The sequence below is a fragment of the Orcinus orca genome, chromosome 8 (assembly GCF_937001465.1).
Source record: "Orcinus orca chromosome 8, mOrcOrc1.1, whole genome shotgun sequence".
Classification (NCBI taxonomy): Eukaryota; Metazoa; Chordata; class Mammalia; order Artiodactyla; family Delphinidae; genus Orcinus; species Orcinus orca.
In genome coordinates, this window is record NC_064566.1 from 15,406,757 (window position 1) to 15,428,805 (window position 22,049).

At 56.5% G+C, this 22,049-nt stretch overlaps 1 protein-coding gene across 8 annotated transcripts in view; it reads right to left on the reverse strand.

Moving 5' to 3' along the window:
- Positions 1-2,811: 2,811 nt before the first annotated feature.
- The window catches only part of CD82 (CD82 molecule), a 52,214-nt gene continuing 32,976 nt past the window's right edge, over positions 2,812-22,049 (reverse strand). For 6 of the 8 annotated variants that reach the window (XM_033411179.2, XM_033411199.2, XM_004264033.4 and 3 more), the window contains exons 4-9: positions 17,482-17,606; positions 17,252-17,326; positions 8,034-8,135; positions 4,326-4,532; positions 4,017-4,100; positions 2,812-3,720 (exon numbers count right to left, since the gene is read on the reverse strand). In XM_033411179.2, the coding sequence (XP_033267070.2) occupies positions 3,643-3,720; positions 4,017-4,100; positions 4,326-4,532; positions 8,034-8,135; positions 17,252-17,326; positions 17,482-17,606 (671 nt within the window). In that variant the 3' untranslated portion in view covers positions 2,812-3,642. The remainder of the gene's footprint in view (positions 3,721-4,016; positions 4,101-4,325; positions 4,533-8,033; positions 8,136-17,251; positions 17,327-17,481; positions 17,607-22,049) is intronic. The other 2 variants (XM_049714213.1, XM_033411181.2) reach the window with 2 other exon arrangements.

Consider the following 22,049-nt stretch of genomic DNA (forward strand, 5'->3'; position numbering starts at 1 on the left):
GTCCAGCCTTCTGGACACTTCCTGGGCACTGCCATTGGCTCCCCCCAAAACCCAGAGAGCAAGAGGGCGCCCACCTAGGCCTCCTGCCTGGCCCCAGGGGCTCAGCAGCCAGGCACCGTGGGACCCTTGGCCAGTCCTCAGAACGGCATGTGCCCTGGCCTGGACCTTGGTGGGAGAGACAGCGGCCCGGGGGTGGCCCCACCCCACAGAAGGCCCGGCAGCAGCTCAGCTGGCCCAGCCGCCAGGGAGGGACGTCAGAGGCTGGAAGCCCATGGCCCCTGTGGACACATGACTGGCTCTCGGGGCCAGCTGGGAATTAGAGAGGCCAGTCCACAGCACCTCCCTGTGGAATTTCACGGGCCTGGGGCAGAAGCAGGGGGAGAAACTCGGTCCTCCCAGGAGGTAGGAGTGAGTGGCCAGCAGGCTCAGGGCGATGGTGACCAGGTTTCACAACACAACCCTGGGGTCATCCCAGGAAATCTGGGGCAGAGGGAGGCTGTGGAGGCAGGAGGATGTCCTTAGAGTCCGCTCCATGACGCTCCAGTCCTGCTGCCAGGCCAGCACATGCCTCAGGAGGTGGGCATGCCAGAGGAAGCCGGCTGCGGCATTTAGCCCACCCCCTAATCACTTATGACATCTTCCCTAAAATATTTTCAGGCACAGTTTTGAACCCACTCCTACTCTCTGTGGCACAGGACCCGTGAGGAGGGGCCAGGTAGAACCTTCTATACTCCCCCATCCCTCCCCTTCACCCACTCAAGAGGGAGGTAGCCAAGGTCCCATTTAGGTCGGAGGTCAGCCAGTGGCTGGGACAGGAGTTACCTCAGGTCTCGCTTGCCCCCCACCTTCTTGAGACTCCCAGCCTCAGCCCCAGAGTCCCAGGCATTTCACGCTGTGTTCTCAGCTAACGTCTGCTGCTGCTCTTTGGGGAAGGGGCTCTGGGCTTCCTGGACCATCCTGGCGCTCCCATTCTTCCACCCAGGACGAGGAGGGTGGAGGACAGTTGTGCACGGGGAAGAAAGGGGCCCGAGGTTTCCTTGTGCTCAGCTGATTACTAGCCCCAGCCTGGTGCCGTCCCCAACTCCTGGGTCCTGATGGATCCTGAGAAAGCGCCCGGGCAGAGACCCCTGTCTGCAACACCCAACACCCTCACACCTACCTTTCCAGGTGTCCCACTAGGGGCCCCATCCGCAGGCGTCACTGAAGGGCAGGGAAGCGCCGCCCTGTGGCCACCTAGACTCTCCCGCCACTGCCTACAGGGCCCCGGGCTCCTCAGCGCCCTCCTCCTGCAGCCCCTCACTGTGCATTTGCCATCAGCAGGTTGGGCAAATCAAATAAACGTGTGTTTATTTCACCCAAGTCTATACTTCCTCATAACTTTACTTTTCTCTAAGTTTTTATATTTTATTAGATGCACTTCCTTTGTGGAATGAGGCAGATTATACACAAAATAAGCTGGGACAGCTTCACTCAGAGCCCTCAGCCCTCTGAGCTTGGGAAGAGCTCCAGGGAGAGTCCCTGACTGCGGCGAACAGCCCCTTGGAATTGAAGGTTTTTTCAGCCCAGGGCTGTGCCCGGCACCTCCCACAGGCCCGAAAGCGGGTTTGCCCTGGATTTTAGCGGCAGAAAGCCTCTTGCAAGAAATTAACTGGATTCAGATCAAGAATTAGACTGTCTCTAAGGTGCACCCCTCCCTCCTTCCTGTACAGACGAGGGCTCTTTCCCAGGTCCACCCTCCAGCCCATCTCTCTTTGGGGAGCATCTGTAGTTACATCTTTTCAGAGCCTGAGAAACTAAAGCAACTTGATTCAGGAATTACCTTGGAGGGCTGCTAAAGATGCAGTTTCCTTCTCCCCAGCCCAGATCTGCTGAGCCCTGGAATCTGCACTTTAACCAGCCCACCCGACTGAGAGACCCACAGGCCTGGAGCTGGTGACGCACCTGGAGTGACCTGACATCAACTCTGGGTTCCACCAGCTCCAAGGCTGGGGCGGCAGCGCCACCTGGTGGGTCCCGCTGAAACACCTCCACTACCCTTCTTGCCCCACTTCAGGGAGGCAAGTCCCCCAACGGCCCCTTCCTCTGCCTCCAGGGCCCCGTCCCGGAGAAGTTGGAGAGGAGGAGATGGCAGAACAAGTGCCACCCTAGACTGGCCATTCTCCCAGCCTTCCCCACCCACCACACCGCCCCCTCCACCCCAGGGAACTTCCTCCTCATATGTCCTAAAGCCGCCATGATGGCAGAGCATCTGAACACCCCCTCTGGGCTTTGTGATGCTGGGCAGGGGGTGTGTGGGGCTCACCCCTACGCACAAGTAAGAGCTTCCTTTAAAGTCTCATCTTGCGTCTTTAAAAACCTCCTGAACTCTGCACATCTTACTCCATCACATTTCTTTAATATGAAAATGTTTCCTTCCTTTGTGAAAAACAGATGCTCTAGAAAGAGGCGGAGTTCATTCTGTGGCTTCACTGATGCACCCCCGCGGCCAGCCCAGGGGCACCTGTACCCTGGTCTCGGAGGCCGGAACCGAGGGGTACCACCTACACCTGTTTGAACACACAAATCCAATTCCAGCCACGCCGGCAGCCATGCAAATGGACAAGAGGCAGGCGTCACACTTCTCATGGTTCCAGCTTGAACAGGGGACCAGAGATGCCCCCAAAGGGCCCCCGGCCCTGGAGACAGCAGTCAGGCGCCCACAACTCTCTCCCGCAGACCCAGCCACTCTGTTAACATTACCTCTCCCCTGTGGTCCTCCCCCAACCCGGGGAAGCAGCATCCCCACCATGGCCGGCTAGATTGTTACAAATCTTCTTTAATAATCAGTCATCTATGTTTTACAGAACTGTACACAGGGCCCGTCCCCACTCCCCTACAAGGCACAGCCTTACCCACCCATTCCCCAGGGGACAGGGGACAGGAAAAAGCATCCTCTAGCTTCCCTGGACAGCTCAGGGTCCTGGAGAATGCAGGGCCAGCTCTGTGCCACACCTGGAGGGTTCACCCGTCTGATTCCCTAGGCGGCCCAGGGCCAGTCCAGACCCTCTGGCCCAGGCAGTCCCGCTCCAGCCCAGCTCACCTAGGCACCGCTCCCACAGCACGGCCCAGACTGATCTGAGCTGCCCGGGTGGGGCTGGCTCAGGCTGGGGAAGGGGTGCTCTCCTCATGTCAAGTAAAGCCCGCCCCCCCCCCGCTACCTCAACAAAAATGTGAAAACCGAGGACAGAAGCATCGTAGTGGAAACAAAGTTGACCCACGCAGTGGGCAGTCACCCGACAGCCCAGGGCGCCTTATCCACCCCACCCCCAAGTTTTTAATACACTTCCTCCCGTACAATATACACAGCCCCCAAGGCAGGTAGAAACCCAGCCCACCTGTGCAGGGAGCGTTTTCTCGGAGCTGCTAAGACAACCCTGGCAGACAGTGAGCGGAGGAGCCACAGAAGAGCTGGGGCTTAAGGCTGGCGGCAGAAAAGCAAAGGAGAGGGATCCAGGCCCCAGGACGCCCCCCACTTCCAGCCAGCACAGGACGGACAAGGGGTCTTGGCAGTTAGGTGGGAGGCAGGCCTGGAGGGGGAGCCAGGGAGACCCCTAGGAGCCCTGAGGTTGGGGGACAGGCAGGGAGGTGGGGACAGCGGCCACTTCAGTACTTGGGGACCTTGCTGTAGTCTTCGGAATGGATGTGCCGGCACAAGGATATGGAGAGGAGCATCCCCAGAAGCTGTCGAGGGAGAAGGCGAGAGTCAGAGTCAGGCCGGGCTGCCCAGGTCCCCAGAGGCCCCAGGTCAACACGCGGGACTTGACCTGGATGAAGCTGATCCTCAGCTAGAGCCTCAGGACCAGCCTGTGATGCAGGTGGCAGAGGGGCCGGCGAGGGGCAGTGGTCAGGCCACGCTAGCCGCAGGGCCTCTAGAAGCTGAAGAGCCTCAACCCGCCCCTCCCCGCACTGGAGGCCTGCAGAGCAGGGACGACCTGGGAGGGCAGCATGGGGAGGTTTGGAGGGGATGGGACCCAGACCTCGATGACAGCGACGCCCACACACACGCCAAGGATGATGCCCAGGTTCTCCTGCAGCCAGGCCTGCACCTTCTCCATGCAGCCCTACAAGTGGAGAACACAGCCACGTCACCCCACGATGGGCCACTTCACCCCACCACTCAGAATCCCCAGGAGGGGCCACCCCCAGCCTGGAGGGCCAGCAGAGAGGGGTCTGGGTGTTCCTTGAATGGAGACATTGATGAATACATAGATGAGCGAGCCAGGGGGACTGAGGGTCTGAACCCCCTGTGCACCGAGCCCAGCCCTACCCGACAGCCGTCCACGCACCTCCTTGTACACAGGCCACTCGTCGGGGTTGTTGCTGCTCTGGGTCCCATTGCCAGCGGGGGCCTCGCAGAAGCCCGTCTGCGGCGAAATGCTGCTGCTGTCCTCGCTCTTGTTCTTGCAGGAACAGGGGTAGGTGATGTTGATGCGACTCATGAGCTCGGCGTTTTCTGTCCAGTTGTAGAAGCTGGCCCAGCCGCAGCACTTCACCTGGGCAGAGGAGGGGACAGGCTGTTCAAGTCCATCGCCCACTCAGCTGGGGTCTTCCTGGACAGGAGCTCAGATCTGCCCCTTCCAGCTGCCCCCAAGCCCGGTCTCGGCCCATCCACCAGGATTAGAGTTTACGCTTCACTTTGGCATTTGTGAGCCACAAGGGATTTAAAGGGGCTCTCGGGATATACCGTAAACGATGAAAACAGGAGGAAACAAAATCAGCAAAAATATAAAGCAGAGCAGGAGGGACGGTCAAGTTGGAAGAAGATGGTCGAGGTATACGGCACGTGAGGCGGGCAGACGGCACACGGCTAAGGGTTTGGGGGCTGGAGTCAGGCTACCGGGTTCAAATCCCATTTCTGCCACCTACCAGCTACTCAACTCTGATCAAAGTGCTGACCTCAACTTCCCCATCTGCAAAATGGAGGGAACAAAGGTTCCTAACTCGGTCTGTTATAAGGACCAAATGAGACGAGGCAGGCAAGGCATCCAGCTCAGGTTGGAGAGCACGGTAATCGCCCGGGTAAGGCCAGTTCCACTTTTCGGCTCTGAGAACATGCTGGAGCTGAGGTTTGGCTCTGAGCTTCCTGGTTGCCAGAGTGAAAGGGGAAACACGGTACATCTGCCTTTTTAGAGGAGAAAATGCTCTAATTCCTGAGGCAAAGAGTCTTTCTGGGGGCTCATGAAGGGGACCCCGAGAGGCTTCAGATCACATGTGGGTTTGAATTCCCGACAGGACTGGGACCTCAGGGACTAAGCCTGTGCCGGGAAATGCCCGGGAAGGCAGAGCAGAGTCGGGGGAGGGTCCTTTCCATTTCTGGCCCTACCCTGTGCACAGGCAAGCCGCTGCACTTCTCTGAGCCCCGATTTCCTCACCGGAGAATGGGGTGATGACAGCCACTCTGCTAGGGCCCCCGGGAGGCTGAAGGGCTAGCATGGGAGAGCTGTGTGACACCTTGCCCAGCGCGAGGTCGCTTCCCCACCTGCTTCCTTCCTATCTCGGGTGGGAAGTGCCTGACCAGCAGCGCGGTGGCCAGCAGAGGGCGTGCCAGGCTCGCTCAGGCGTTCTCCGGCTCCAGGCAGTTTCTAGTCTAGGATTTATTCTTTATGTTGCAGGTGCCTGGCTGCCTCCTCTCCAGCAAGAAAGGCTGGCACCTCAGAGCTCTGAGGGGCACCCACAGGCCCTCCCACACCCAAGCAAAATGAGGCAGCTTGCCTTGGTCCTTCGACTGCAGCAGGCAAAGCCCCGCTCACCAGGAGCCCCTGCGCTGACGCCCCCGGTGTCTCAGGGGTTGTGAGATGATTAAACATCACCACCCACATGCCACATGATAAGTGCCTCGGGCTTTATAAACTCATCTCACGTAAGCATGGGTCAACAGTCCCATTTTATACATGAGGAAACAGGCTCAGAGAAGGCCTGGCCAGGAAGTAGCTGAGTTTTGTATTTCAGCCCTGGGAGCCTGACTCACCCTCTGTTTTCTTACCACCATCCCAAGCAGCATCTGACAGACGTCAAATCACCTAGAGGCCCTGCAAACTGCAGGAATCCCCAAGTCAGTCCACCGCCTCCCATGACGGGGTGCTCATCACCTCCCCAGGGACCCGCCTCTGTCCCCAGGCTCCTTGAAGGGTAACACTTGTTCACCCTGGGACACCCCGCTCCCTCTAATCTTAGCAAAGCATCTCAGCCACTGCGGATCAAACCAAAGGGGGCATGAAAAAGTCTCCCTGTGCTCCTGGAGCCCTCCAGATGACACAGGCCCCCTGTGTCACCGAAACTCTGTGAAGCACGCAGGCTAGAATGTGTCACCCTCCCTTCTTCCCAGCTCAGATGATGGACATGCCCATGTTGCCGGGACAGAGACCCATCTCTAGTCTCCACGCTCTCCTGGTGTCAGGCTTTCTCGTGCTGTCCTGTCCCTGCCCCTCACATCCCACAGGTCTCCCCAAAGGCAGCCGGCAGGCAGTGCCTGTTGTGTGCAGGGCCCTCTGTGACAGAGGGGGAGCTGCAGCATGGAGAGGGCGGCTCCTGGCCAAGGGCACACATCTGGGACCACCAAAGTGGGGCAGCTGGGGTCCCATCACTGAGGGCGCTTTGCGTGTGTGCCGATTGGTCCATCATCGAGGCAGGCTGGGAACCCAGTCAGTCAGTCAGTCAGTCGTCAGTTGTTTCATCCATCAGTCGGTCATTCATTCATTTAGACAATCGGTCAGTCATTCTGTTAGTCATTCAGCCAGTTTGTCAGTCATTCTGTCAGTCAGTCTGCTTGTTAGTCAGCCAATCAGTCATTCTGTTAGTCAGTCAGTCATTCTATCAAGCAGTTAGGCTGTTATTTTGTCAGTCAGTCAGTCAGTCGTCAGTTGTTTCATCCATCAGTCTGTCATTCATTCATTTAGACAATCGGTCAGTCATTCTGTTAGTCATTCAGCTGGTTTGTCAGTCATTCTGTCAGTCAGTCTGCTTGTTAGTCAGTCAGCCAATCAGTCATTCTATTAGTCAGTCAGTCATTCTATCAAGCAGTCAGTCAGTCAGTCAGTCAGCCAGCCAGTCTCTCTCTTTCGCTTTGAGGTGGAACACACACACACACACACCAAAGTGTACAAATTCAGCTTGATGAACTTTGCCACCCATATTGGCATAACCACCACCTGGACCAAGATTTGAATAGAACATGCCTTTCACCCCTGAAGGTTCCCGCGGCTCCTCCCCAAAGGCAGCCTCCACTCGGACCTGCGTCAGCATCTCAGCTCTGGCACCCAGTTTCTTTTTTTTTTTTTGATCAAATATTTTTATTTTAGGAATTTAAGGCTAATCAGTAGTAAGAAATCTGACAACATACTTTATTATATCAGCAAATCATAGAATCATTTTCATAGATATGGAAGTTTTCAATAAACGTTAACTTTCATTCCCAATTAAACTAGAAGTAAAATGGAAACAAGGGGATTCCTTGGGGCTGTGCATTTTAGCTGACAACCATTATTTAAAAACTTAAGCTTTCTAACCTTTATGATAAAATACAAGGATTCTGAACCTGCTAACCAGCTGATTGCAAACAGCTGGCCCGGTAACCACATAACTTTCCAGAGAACTAGTTAGCCAGACAAGTTCTCCGTTTTTAGCTATAACCACCAAACTCTCTTATGCTACAAAATGCTCAAGACATTCTGCAGACTGTCACGGCACCCGGTTTCTTAACCTCCAGGGGGAGCTGTCAGCACGCCCCAGTCCGGCTTCAGAGGAGAGGGTCGAGGGCTACCCCTGCTTCTGGCCACTTGGGGACAGCCCTGGAGCAGCCTCCAGCGCCCGGGGCCCCTGGGCGAGGAAATGCTGGGGGTGGCAGGAAGTGGGGCGGCTCAGGAGCCCTGCCCCCAACAGATACACACTGACACTCAAACCGCTAACATCGTCTGTCTGTCAGGCACACCCAGGCCCACAGACGACCAGCCACAGACACACAGACACGCAGAGGCCAGTCTCCCACGTCCCCTCACCTGAGCCTGCACGTAGTCCCAGGCCTCCTGAAGGCTGTCCTCGTGACCATCCGTGTAGTTCTGAATGAGCTTGGTCACGATGCCGCCCATCTCCTGCTTCAGCTGCAGAGGGGAGAGTGAGGACCGAGGTCAGATTCCCTGAAACCCGCACCCCACCTCTGGTCATATGTGCTTAAGCTGCCTCTCCCCCACTCCCCCCAAACACTGGACACGCTCACAGCTCAAAAGCGTTTCGTCACCCATTCCAACCAATTTTCACTTTCCTGGTACTTCCTGGGCACCTTCTCCCCCGGTCACCATGCTAAGCCCAGAGTGGTCAGGGTCAAAAACTCCCACCTGGGCTTCCCTGGCAGCGCAGTGGCTGAGAGTCCGCCTGCCGATGCAGGGGACACGGGTTCGTGCCCCGGTCCGGGAAGATCCCACATGCCGCGGAGTGGCTGGGCCTGTGAGCCATGACCGCTGGGCCTGTGTGTCCGGAGCCTGTGCTCCGCAACGGGAGAGGCCACAACAGTGAGAGGCCCACGTACCACACAAAAAAAAACAAAAAAAAACAAAAAAAAAACCCTCCCACCTGACCGTCTCCTCAGTACTCAGCAGCACATGGCCCTTTAGATGGGAATCTGTCCACGTCACTGCTGAAAACCAGCCAGGGCCTCTCACCACGCTCTGGAGGCACACCGCTGTCTTCTCAACAGCCCACAAGGCCCTACGCCATTTGGCCCTGCTCTTTCCAGACTTCGTGTCCTCTGATTGTCCTCCCTCTATTTCAGTTACACAGGTCTTGCTGTCTTTGTGCGAGGCATACTCCTGCCTCAGGGCCTTTGCACTTGCTGTCCCCTCCGCCTAGGACCCTGTTTCCCCAAATATGAATGCAGCTGACTCTTCCACTTTCTTTACAGCTCTACTCAAATGGCACCTCCTCAGAAAGGCCTTCCTGGACCACCCAGAAAATGTCAGCCCTTCTCTGTCTCCTCCAAGACCCTCCTTATCCTACAAGGGGAAGCATGATATATTTTTCTTCATAGTCTCGTCATTACCTGCTCCCCTGTTTCCAGGATTTATGGTCTCTCTCCCCCACTGGAACATCAGCTCTGCGGGGGCAGGGACTGGGTCTGACCCAGCCTGGCCAGAGTAAGTGTGTGGCGAGCACGGGTAAGGGATGCGTGTGTAACCCCGCCACCTGCCCCACACCAGGGCCCCACAAAGTTTGCATCCCGCCTGTGCTGGGACTCCAGGGTCCCCCATGGAGGAAGAGAGAAGCACCTGCTTTTCACTAACCCCCCAGAGAAAACAGTCATTTACAGTGAAGGCAGGAGCGGGGTGCAGAGATCAAAGGGCTTCAGCCCCCAAGGCCTCTTACTGGGGCTCTGAATAGAGGATCTCACCACCGCAGCTTTTCAGGAGCAAGTCAGCTGTGCAAGGGAGGCAAACCCGAAACCAGCCTAAGAGCTGCGGACACGCTTCCCTCGGCCCAGAGGCCGGGCCCCACCTGCCGACTTTGCCCAGGGGCCTCCCCGGGTGCCCCAGCAGGGACAGGCTGGTCATGGTCACCTGCTGTCCCTGCAGAACCCTGGGGCAAGGTGCCCGAGAGGGGTAGGGGCACCGAAGGGACAGCCCCGCACCTGGTCCTCTGCTGCTGAGAAAGAGGAATTGGGGAGATGGGACAGGTGCCTCCAGGGGGGCGCTTACAGAGCCTGGCTCAGAATCCCGTGAACAGGGCTTCCGCCAGCTCCTCACGAATGCAGCGCTCAGAGAACCCACATCCTCCAGACCGACCTTCGAGCTGCTGCGGGCCTTCACCAACCCTTCGAGACCAGCCCCACCCCCAGGCAGCCCCACCCTCTGGAACTGCTCTCTGCCCCCTCCCTTTCCATAAAACTCTTAGCGAAGCATCAATACTTCTTTGATATCACGCACACGGAGCTCTACAATTTGCAGAGCTTGCCTGTCAGTAATCACAACAGCTGCAGCTAACTTTGATCTCATGCTTATTATTACCAGCGCCATGCTAAGGACTTTTAATGCAGTATTTCACTTGAATCCTCTGAGCAGACCTATGGCCCAGGTACTGACCTCGTTCCCTCATTAGGGAGGTGCAGAAAACGAGGCCCAGAGAGGTTAATTAACTTGCCCAAGGACTCACAGCCAACATGTGAAGAGCTGGGGTTTGGACCCAGGCTCTTCTGATTCCGGAACCCAAGTTTTTACCCATTAAGCTCTATCGGCATTTAAACCACATGGCCGTACCTTGCAGCAGGTCAGAGCAGTTTTAAGGAGGGCCCAGAGAAGCTCAGTGGTTTGCCCATGTCACACAGCGGGGGTTGTCTGCCTGCAGAATCTCAGTCTTTTTGCCCCGACTGTCTCTGCTCCACCTCGACTCCCCGGTGAGCAGATGATCCCTGAGGCGTGGAAAGGAGGGGGTTCCCAGAGGCATGTGCATAGACAGCCATCTCCCCACATCCTCCCACCCACCCTCCCCCACCGACCTGGGCTCTATTTATACCCGGCATGGTTGCCGCAGCAGCACAGACTTCCCTGTTTCAGGCCCCAGAAATGAGAAGGTCATGGAAGCTGGGTGGTTTCCACTGAGGCTGGGTGGTTTCCATGGAAACACCACAACCATCCTCCAGCCCAGAATGGGGCTGAGGGACACAACTGGGCCACGGGGACCATGGCTGCAGGGGCTGGTTCAGCTTGGAGCTGAAGCAAATGCCCAAGAGGCAGTGTCAGGAGCCCAGGGAAGTTACCCTGGCAACCAGGCCATTCTTGAGACAAGAAGGAGCAGGGAGGGAGAGTGAGAAGACACTCGCCCTCTCACTTCATCCCTGCTGCAACCTCTCTGTGGTTTCTGCCTGCCCCACAGCTACTCTCCCTTCTTGAAACAGCAGTTCCCTTGCTTAGCAGTAAGCACCCCTCAATCCCTCCATGTGGCTGGGAAGCCCTGCCCCCTTGCTGCCATGGGCAAAGACCCAGGCTGCCACTTAGTGCCTTCCACACCCTGACCACAGCAAGCGGTCTAGGGATGGGCATGTGACCCGAGGTCACACACATGGGCCCTCTATTTCCGCTAATCTGGTGGGATGAGGGCCTGAGCTGTTGGTGGCCACCCCAAGAGCCACTGGGGATAGCTGGCCTGAGGAGGGAGCCAATGGAGGGGAGCAGGGCCGAGCCTGGAGAGGGACAGTCTTGGTGGCAGCCTTCAGAAGCCTGGATCCAGCTGAGCCTGCAGCCAGATCTGGGTTGCTTTCACATGTAATAAAGAGTCTTGCCCAGGAATGGCCGCATAATTTACAACCCAGTGCAAAATGAAAATGCAGGACTCCTTATTTCAAAGTGATTACGAATTTCAAGACATCAAACCAAGCACGGCACCCTTCTAAGTGTGGGACACTGTGTGGCTGCTCGGGGTACACACCCAGGAAGCCAGCCCTGGTTCTGCCCAATACCATCCTCCCCACTTCCCAGAAGACAAAACCAGGGCTCAGACAGTGAGAACAACTTCCCAAGATTAGACAGCCGGCAAGCAGACGAGATATGACCATAACCTGCCATATGCAGCTCTGGAACCCTGAGATTCTAATCACAGCAGGCCACCCACCATATCCACCTGGCCTGAGATCCTTCCATCCTCTGGCATGACTCTCTTTCCCCCCAACCCCATGCTGTGCTTTTATGTCACCTTGTAGTGTGACTTTTCTCAGAGAGGTAGAATTAGAAGACACCTTTGAGTCCAACATATCAACCAAACGTAAGAATCCTCCCCATACTTTTCCACGCTCTGCTTAAATGCTCCCTGTGATGGGGACCTCAGTATCACACAAAATAGCACATTGCAGGTTGGGGAGGCTCTTGATACAAGCAATTCATTTTAAGTTGAGCCTAAATGACTTCTACCCATTAGTTTTTATCCTCCCTCTCCCTCCCAAGTCCCAGCTGGGACCACAGAAAACAAATCAAATTGTTCTCTCCCAGGACAAACATCATTCAGATAGTTGAGACTCACCCACGTCCCCCTTTACCCCCTCCTCCCCAGGGTAAGTCTCCAGGCTCCTTTGATGGCCCTTTGGGATGGTGTTCAGCCCTCTCTCCATGCTCTAATGTGTCAAATTGCCTCTTACAATGAGGTACCCCCATGCAACGTAAGGGACCCACACCTTCCTGTCCCCTCCCCAGTTTCCCACAGAAGGTGTTGCCAATGCTTTGAGGCTTCATCCTGGGATCCTGGCAAGAAATGAGGACCCTTTGCCCTGGTGAATGTGGAGGGGGTGGCATGTTTACTTTCAGTGACCATCCAAGTCTTTTCTGAGAGTCCGGCTGCAATCTACATAACCAGTTACCCCAGATTTCAGCAGGAGGACGACGTCGTATGCTCCCGGCCCCGCCCCCATAGGCTCCCTGAGGGTGGGGCCTGAGTCAGGTATGGGAGCCACGCACGCAGGTGCTTGAGAGTCTCCGCCCATTGCTCTCCACATTCCTTTCCAGAAGGACAGCCTGGACGCCTTCTTCCCCCCTTCCCAAAAGGGAAGAGGAAGGTCACCATCGCCTCCCCCTGTCCTGGCTCCAGCTGCCTCCCTATGGCAGTAGAAACCCAAGCTAGTGGATCAGGAAGCTTCCATCGCAGGGAAACAGACATCTCAGATGTCTCACAGAGCGGCACTGTCCTCAAGGAACACGTTTCACCACGTGTGCACTCAGTCCTATGCGCATGGCTATTTGGCTACTTTGGGCTTCTTAGGTGGGAGAGGGAAGGAGGAGGGAGGGAATCACAGTTCTCCTGGCTGGCCACCCTCTCTGGGGAGCACACAGCAGTCCAGCCCAGCCAAGGTCACCACCCCCAACCCCCGGCTCCCATCCAGACCCTGCGAGCCCCTTCCCTCCACGCTCTCAGCCCTCAGACCTTCTGCACAAGCGCCTGATATAACCTGTCAGAGCCTCAGTGGTCTCACACGTGCAGGTCAGTGGTGCAGCCTGCGTGAGTGCACCAAACCCAGCTCCCAGCACATGCTGGGAAACAGTTACAAGTTCACCTCCTTCCTCACTGACCTCCCACCCTTCACTGCCTGGAGAGAACAAGTCAGAATCCCAGAGTGTCAGAGCTGGGAATGGCCCAAGAGGTCACCTGAGGCTCAGAGAGGCTGGGTAACATGTTCAAGGTCACACAGCAAATAGCGGCGCCCCCCCACCTCAAACCCCGAACACAGGGCCCTGAATCCCAGACCTGTCCTTTTCCCACTAAACGGGGGCTAGATAGTGATCAGATGAGGAAACAGCCAGAGGAATCTTAACTCCACACCTAAATCCTGGTTCCCACAGCCCTTGCTAATACGAACATTAATACTGGTGACAACAGGAACAGCTGCCATTTACTGGGCCCTTACTAGGCATTAGTGAAGTTAGTAATGGTGACAGTAATAATAAACTCTTGCAACAATGCCAGCAAACATCTGCTCTGCACCAGGCGGACACTATGCCCTTCCCATCTGTCAACGCTCTCCAGCCTTGCCACCACGCTATCAGGTGGCCTTTGGGGCCAGTGGGCTCTGGCACTGAGAAACGTTCAGATTTTAGGAAGGGCTGGGAGCTATGTGTCACCCCCCCCCCCACAATCTCTCCCATTCATATTTCCCAAGGGGCACCTAAAGGGGGTAAACCATGGCCATCAACAAGCTCATTTCCGTTCCGGTTCCATTTTGCCACCAAATGAGTTGCAAATGGTATTTTTGTTTTTCAAAGTGTTTTTTGGACTTTGGAATCGCAGATAAATAGAGCAGACCTGTAGGATTACTGCCATTTGACAAAGGAGGGAACTGAGGCACAGAGAGGCTGAGTAACTTGCCGAGGGTGTCAGAGCAGGGCTCCAGCATGGGCAGTTTGGTTCTGGGGTCCAGGCCCTGGGCCACCACTCTATATTTTCTACAAGCCTTGCAGCCTGGGTTCCCTGCAACCCTGGCAGGGGTAGGGGCCAGCGAGGTCTATTCTCCTCCATTGACAGACACAGAACCCACGGCTTGGAAGGCCTGTGCTTTGCCCAAGGCATCCAGCCTCCCCTGTTGCTGCCCTGGGAACAGCGGCTGCTGGGAGGAAGGACAGATAACGGCCCTGGAGACCACCTCAGGGAGAGCCCAGAGGCTCAGTCCCTCCCACCCGCCCAGGAGGCCTGGAGAGAGAAGGAAGATCGGACCCATCGCCTTCCAGAAAGCCTGCTTCCTTCAGCCTCACACAAGTCCCACCTCCCCAACTGGGCCTCATCTGCAGGAATAAACACCACCAGGGCATGTTTAGTCTTCCACTGGGATTTACAATGCACTAGGAAAGAAAAAATAAATCATTCATTCCAACTCGGGCGATCGAGTGGCGCCAGCACTTCCCCAGCAAAGCCAGGAAATTTCCCCGCTTTCCAGAAAAGGAGGTGGGCCGAGGTGAGGCCAGCTGGGGCTGGGGGAGGAAGGTGTGAGGTGTGGAGCCTGGGGGTTGCGGGGAAGCACAGGAGGGGACGGTGAGGTACCACGACAGACACAGCCTGGACTGGAGTCAGGAGAGCTGATTCTCCAAACAAGCCCTGCTCTGGGGCCGGGGTGGGGGGGGGGGCGGGGGGCTTCTCTAAGGCATGGCTCCCTGTCAGCGGCCAGGCAGATTATACCAGCTCGAGGGGAGGAGCATGGAGTAGAGGAAGGCGTGGCCTTGGGTCGGAGGGATGGAGATGGAAATCTCTGCTCTGATGCATCTGAGCTGAGTGTAACCGTGGCCCAAAGTCACTGTTTTTCTGGGCCTCAGTTTCTTAAACTTGAAAATGCTCTCAAAACTAAAACGTGCGCCAAGTGACTAGCTCAGCCCCTGGGACGTGGTTGGCGCTCACAGATGGGCACCGTCTTTATTACTGTGAGATGGGGAAACACAGGGGTGAAAAGGTGGACTGCCTGACACCCCTGCCATGTTGACCAGCTTCTGAGTCACAGGAACCGGCTCACTGGGGCCCAGTTCTTAACCACTCTCTTTGTAATGTACCAGTGACTGGGTCCCAGAGAAGCCCCAGGTGTCACAGGGTGGAAATGAAGACCTAATCCCATAGTGCTTGCACTGGAAAAGTAGTTTCCCTTCCCTAAACACTGGCTTTCTGTCTGGCACCAAGCGAACTTCCTTTCATCTACTAAACTGCTATTTCCCCTTTTGCCTTGGCTGCCAGGAAGCTCAGTGTTCAAGTTAGCTCTCAGCTGCTGTTGAGTATGCTGTCCCCTAGCTTCAGGAACAATGGCCTTCTTCTGTCTCAGTGTGCATTCGGATCTTTCTCATACTGATTTTAGTTGCTCTATGCCTATGTTGGAAGCCAGCTCCAATTCTCCTGGGAAACAGGCTGGGTGGATTATAAATAAGTAAAGCAGATTCAGGTAGGAACCACTATAATGAAAATTTCACCAGCATGAACCCAGAAGCCAGGCTGCCAGGGTTCAAATCCTGGCTTTGCCACTTACTAGCTGTGTGACCTTTGGCCCGGTGACTTAACCTCTCTGTGCCTCAGCTTCCACATCTGAAAATGAGGGTATTCATACCCGTGACCTCAAAGGCTTGCTGTGAGGAACGAATAATTAAATGCAGTACATGCAAAGCGTTTAGTGCCAGGCTTGTTCTAAATTCTATTAAGCATTAGTTGTTGATGTTGCTGTAATGTTTTCTCAGCTTCCTTCCAAGAGAGATCTGTGGCAACTTGACCTTCAAGTGGTAAAATGTAGGAGATCACCTGGCCGCTGGCTCTGCCAGCCCAGTCAGTGGACAAGAACTGTAGCCTTGGAGGAAGGCAGGGTCCCAGCCTCAGCTGAGCCGTGGGTGAACTCCGACTGGCCTCAGGGAGCCTGGGCTCTCACCTGGCCTGGCCACTGACCACTCTGTGCCCTCACCCCTCACCTGCAGGATGAGGAGGTGAGGCTCAGGGAAAGAAGGAACGTAAAGTGGCTAACACTGTGCCCAGTATCTGGTGTGTGCCGAAGAGGGATTAGGAATGAGGGGTTATCATCACTACTACCGCTGCTGTCGTTGTTACTCATCTCTCTGGGCATCTGCTCCTCTGCCCATCAACGTAACACTTACACGGCAGAGCTGCTGGGAGGATGAGACAATGTGTATAAAGCTTCTAGAAAATACCACGTGCACGGAGTAGGTGCTTCACAATAACCATGACAGCCACAATCGACTGGCAGGCCCGATAGTCATCGCCAGCTCCCTCCTCTCTTACGTCTCTGTCTTTAGAGCCTGAAGGCTGGATACTCACTTTCTCAGCCTCCCTTGAAGCTAGGGGTGTGTTAATAACCCAGACTGGGGGAGACTTTTGGGAGGCTTGCTTTTCTGATAAAAGGGGTGGCCATGGCTGGCACTAGTCCACTCCCTTTCTTCAGGCCACAGCAGCACAGATGTTGTACCTGCTGCTGTGGCAGCCATCTCACGGCCATGAGGTGAGTGGCAAGATGAAGGAAAGCCGTCACAATGAGGATGCTGAACAGACAGCCAGAACCAGGGCCTCCGAGCTTCCGAACCTGACTTCTGGTTCAGTCAACAACAAATGTCCTTAGAGCTGAAGCCCCAGCATGTCTGATTTTTTATTCCTCAACGCTGAGTGTCTTCCCGCTGACACGGGAATAATGTTTTCATGGACAGTCTCCTCCCTGGGCCTCATCTGTGGATGAGGTGCCGAGAACTGTGCTAAGTGTTTTGCTAAGATAAAGATCATCTCACTGAATCATCACAGAAACCCTGAGAGTTAAATTTATTAATGTCCCCAGTTTACAGAAGGTGAAACAGGCTCAGAGAGGAAAGCAGCTTGCCCACGGCCACACAGCTAGAAAGTAGTGGGATCGAGCCAAGATCTGGGCCAGCAGCGCCTCCACCCACCTGTACTGTCCTCTCCTCTAGCATTCTGCCATGTGGCCACAGGGGGCTGGAAGCCTGGGAGGCTGACCTGGCACCTGTGGGTTCCCGGTTTTTCTTTTCTCGGCTGCAACGCATGGCTTGCGGGATCCTAGTTCCCTGACCAGGGATTGAACCCGCACCCCTGGCCGTGAAAGTGCAGAGTCCTAACCACTGCACCGCCAGGAAATTCCCCACCTATGGGTTTCTCTGTGACAACTAAGAGGCCTCTTGTCTAGCCCACGTCCCAGGCCAACCCTGCCCCCCACCCCACGTGGCTGGTCCAGCCCAGGTCAGGGGGTGGGGACGAGGAGGGTGCTTACCTTGCCCATGTTGAAGTAGAATAAGACCCCAGCAGTCACCTGGGCGATGAGAATCAGGAGGACGAAGGCAAAGTACTGGGAACACAGAGCAGGCACAGAGTCAGCTGGGGGCTCCCACCAGGTCCTACGCGCCTCAGACGCCCTCACCCAGGCTGGGCCGGGGCTCTACTCAGGCCCCTCTGGGCGGGATGAGGGGGGCTGGGCGGGCGGTGCTGGAGGACCGTACTCACCATCCCCAGCAGGCAGCGGACCTCATTGACAGCACCAATGCAGCCCAGGAAGCCCATGAGCATGGTGAAGCCGCCCACGCCAATGAAGACATACGCCCCCGCCTTGAGCGAGGCGGACGAGGTTTCTGCGGGTGGACAAGAGCATCCAATTCAGCCTATCTCGCCCGTACTAAGTACAAAGCCGGGGCAGGGCTGCTACCAAATCCCTGCCTTGGGGTCAGGCTCTGGGGTCGGCCATCCAGCCGGAAGCCTGTTCCTGCACCAGCTCTGGAAGCTGGTCCCCTAGATGTGCGCCCCACCCCCCATCTATCCTATCCCCACCTCCCAACCGGCCCGCTTTCGTTTTTCTCCTTAGCGCTTACCAGGATTGAAAAGACTCTCGTTCTACCGGCCTATCTCGCTCATTGTCTGCTGCCTCCACAAGCCTGCGAGCTGCACGAAGGCAGGGACTCTAGTCCCTGCTGAACCCCCCACCCCCAGAACTGTGTCTGGCACAGCAAAGGGCTGGATGAATAACTGTTGAATGAAAGAACCCCAGACTGGCAGGTTCCGCTGAGGCCGCAGACGCTGAGGGCCTGCCTCCCTCCTCGGCCGTGACCAAATGCCGGCCTCCCTTGCCCACTCCCTAGGCCTCAGGGGCTTCACATGTGCTGTCTCCCCTCTGCCAGAACTCTACCCAGTAGGTACCAGCACGGCCATCTCACAGATGAGAAAACTGAGGCTCAGAGAGGCCCACCAGCATGGGCCAGAGCTGGGACTTGGAGACAGGCAACCCCCCAGCGCCACACTCTTCGCACTGAAGCACCGGGCACGTGTACGGACACAGGCGTGACGCTCATTCATGTGTTCAGCCCCCAGAGATTTACCCGGGGCCCACCGTATGCCAGGCTCTGTGCCACCTGCTGGGGATACAGCCGTCAGCCTGCCGAGGTCCCCACGCCACGAAGCTGATGGGGTGAGGAGTGTCTCTTCTGGCTGTGTGAAGGGGCGGGAAGCTACTGAAGCCGTCTAAGGTCAAGGACATGGGCAGGGAGGGGCCGGGGTGGTGGGGGAAGGCTGGTCTGAGCAGGTGACATGATCGCTCAGCTGAGAATGAAGCCGTCAGCCGAGTGAAGAGCTGAGGAAAAGCATTCCAGGCCGTGGGAACAGCAGGTGCAAAGGCCTGAGGAAGGAGTAAGCTCGGCGTGTTTGGAAAATAAAAAGAAGGTCAGAAAGAACGGATCAGTGTGAGTGAGAGAGGAGTCTGACAGGCGACACGCCTGAGGCGGAGAGACAGGGGCCTAAGGGCAGTGACAGAGCCCCCGGGGTAGGTGGAGGTCAGAAGTTTCATCGGGGCACTTGACCAGCATTTCCCAAGAATCCCAACGGATCACACAGGGAGAAGCTCATGTCCTTCTCCAGCTCCCCGGTGTGGGGTGCGTGGGGTCCCCTCTACCCTGAGGCTGTGACGCGCTAGGTGGGCCAGGGTGGACGCGCCCCCCGGCAGGCAGGGCGCTGCGGGCTCTCTCCCCTGACAGCCCAGGCACTCCAGGGAGGCTGGCGCGGCACTCTCAGGGTGTGGGGTGTTTCCAGAAGGGGGCCTCAGCAGATCAGGAGCACCTCTCAGGGATGCAGACTCCCGGGTCTGTCAGAGCCAGGCAGACTTTCCAGGAGACCGTCTGGAATCTGCATGGTGAATGTGCTTCCCCGATGTCTCGGGCACAGCCAAGGCTGCCACAGTTGCCCGTCAATAGGCTGATTGACCACCATTCCCTGGGGGCACCTCAGAGGGGCTGAGTCCCCACCTCGACCACGGACGGGGCGTTAGGGTCCTTAAGGAATAACGACAAAGCTGGAGTGTGGGTGGGGAGGAAAGTGTGATCCAGCTCCATCCACTTCCTGGGCACAGACAGAATGTTCTGGAGCTCAGGAAAAGCCCTGGCCAGCCCACTCCACTCTCAGGCACCAGGGGAGGGAGGCCCCCGCTCAGCTCCTCACAGGAGCCCCAGGAGCCGGACAGAGGCCCCGAGGGGCTGAGTGAGGGGCTTCCTTTTTGCTCCAGGCCCTCACCGCCCTGGCTGTCAGCCATCAACCACAGCAGGGGAAGGCCATCAAAGTTTGCTTTTCTTAAACTTCCTGGGTTTGGGTTCCAACAAGCCCTCCCAGCGAATACTCCCCCCATCAAAAGGCAAGTGGCACTGCCTGGAAATCCACTGTGTGCCAGCCCTGAAAAAGGCCCTTTATCCAAACCATCTTGCTGAATTTCTGCCGTGACCCAATGAGGGTAGATCTGCACCCTGATCTGTCTGTAAGGGCCCAGAGGCCCAGAGCAGGCAAGAGGCCGCAGATGGGGCCCAAGGGGCAAGGCTGGAGGCTGAGACCCCCCACTCGGGTCCTTCTCTTGGGAGGCCAGCCGAGCTGCGGTGTGGCGTCTCTCTTTTCTCAGAAAATTTCATCAATACCAGTCCCTGTCTTCCTCCCGGGTCTCAGGCTGGCCCTGATCTGAGCAACCTGACTTAGGAAGGAGTGGGGTAGCCCGCCCTCTGTGCACCAAGGCCAGCAACTTCCCTTGGTTTTATTGGGCCTCGGAGGTACCAGCGAGGTGGGGAGGAAGTGGCCCAAACTGAAAGGGACTGAGGAGCACGAGAAGAGGGTGCCACGTAACCCCAGCTTCGCTGCTAACAGGCTCTTACCCCGGGCAAGCCATTTTCTGGGCCTCTATTCTTGGCTCTGTGAAATAAAACTAATTCCTACTTCTTAAAGATGTTCTAAGGTTCAGATGGTGTTATAAACTAATTTAACAATCACTCATGTAGGGTTTGCTATTTACTAGACACTCTTATTAACTCGCCTCATTTCTCACGATAGCCTTATGACATACTGTCTGTTGTTGTCTCCATTTCACAGATGAGGAGACACAGAGCGTGGAGTAACTTGCCCAGGATCACACAGCTCGCAGACAGCAGAGCCAGGATGGGAACCTGGCGGCCCGGCTCCACGGTCTGTGCCCTTAACCACTGTGCTTGATTCCGCTCGTTACGGTGTGAACGCGGGGCGTGCTGCAGAGCCCTGCGGTACAGGGGATGGGGTCTCAGGAGCCATGCCCCCGGGTCCACATCCCAGCTCCCTCACCCTCTAGCTGTGTGTGTGCCCTTGGACAAGTTCTTTCCCTTCCCTTCAATTTCCTCCATTGTAAAATGGGGTTAGTAATGCCTAGCCCCATGGACTCACGGAGAGGATTCAGTTGGTAAGGGAAGAGCCGTGCCATGCAGGCCTGGCACACGATAGGCCCTGGGTTCCCAGATCTGACCTCACTTGCTGTGTGACTCTCAGTGAGTCTTTTTCTCCTCTTCTCTGAGCCTCAGTTTACCCAAGGGTATAGTGACCAGGCTAGCAGATTGGTGTTTTTGAACCTTGGCTGCCCGGGGAACCCCTGGGAAGATTCTTAAAAACCTCAGTGCTGATCTGAAGTCAGATCCCTTAGGGGGGGCTAGGTCTTGGTATTTGTAAAGGCACTCGGGCGCCTCCAGGGGGCCTCTAAGGCTTGGCCAGCCTGAGGTTCTCAGCCCCGAACAGGGAGGAGCAGCAGGACGTCCCCGGAGCCCCAGTCGGGGTGCAGAGGGCACAAACGCCGTGGGCGGGCTGGGCCTTGAGACTTTGCCCCGAGATGCAGTGCCCGCTGGGTGTGGGCCACAGCCCAGGAAGCGGGAGCCTGGGCCGAGCAGGGCCAAGGGGGATGTGTCCCATGTGGGGAGGGCGTGGGGCTGGAAACCTAAACCTTAGCCCAGAATGGGGAGCAGTCCCAGCAGAAGTGAGGACTGACAGCCCCAGACGGCATCGGAAGTGGCTGGAGGGTGGATCTTCCTTGCTTCCCTTCATGTGTGAGGGGAGGCCTAGCCCCCAGGGCCCCTCCATCACCCATCCTAGCCTGGTTCCGTTTCATTCAAATCAAGCAGCTGTCACGGGCCTGAGTCCAGGGGAGGGCAGCTGCTGGGAGGGGAAGTGAGCCAAGGTCGCACTTGCTGAGGGGAGTGGCATCTCTGTGCTCTGCTCTGCTTCCCTCCCTCCTCAGGACGTCCACTAGACGCTAGCGCAGCAAGCCTGGCAGACTTCCTGGTGGTGACTGTGAGTAGATCGGAAAGGGCGCTCATCATCATCATTGGGCTTCTTTTCCTCCAGCTTCAAGAGTGAGACAAGGGGCTTCCCCTACCAAGGACCAAAGCTCTGGGGGTTCGAGTCCCACACCTATCACTCAGAGGCTGGGTGAACTCGAGCGAGGGACGTTACTTCTCTGAGCCTCATTTCTTCATTTGTAAGGCAGGAAGTTGCTACTGCACAGGGCTGTTGTGAGATTAAGACAGTTTATCTATGCCAAATGCTTGGCCCCATGCCTGGCACATCATGACCACAAACGACAGACACTGGGCCCGGCACCTCCTCGTCAGCACACTTGCCTGACCCACCTGGCTGGTGCCAGGCACACAGTAGGCGCTTCACGCATATCTGACGATCTGCCACTCCTGGCCCTTTTTCTGAACTAGGAAGGGGAGGGGCTGTTGGCCACGTTTTGCTGAGCCGGCAAATGGAAG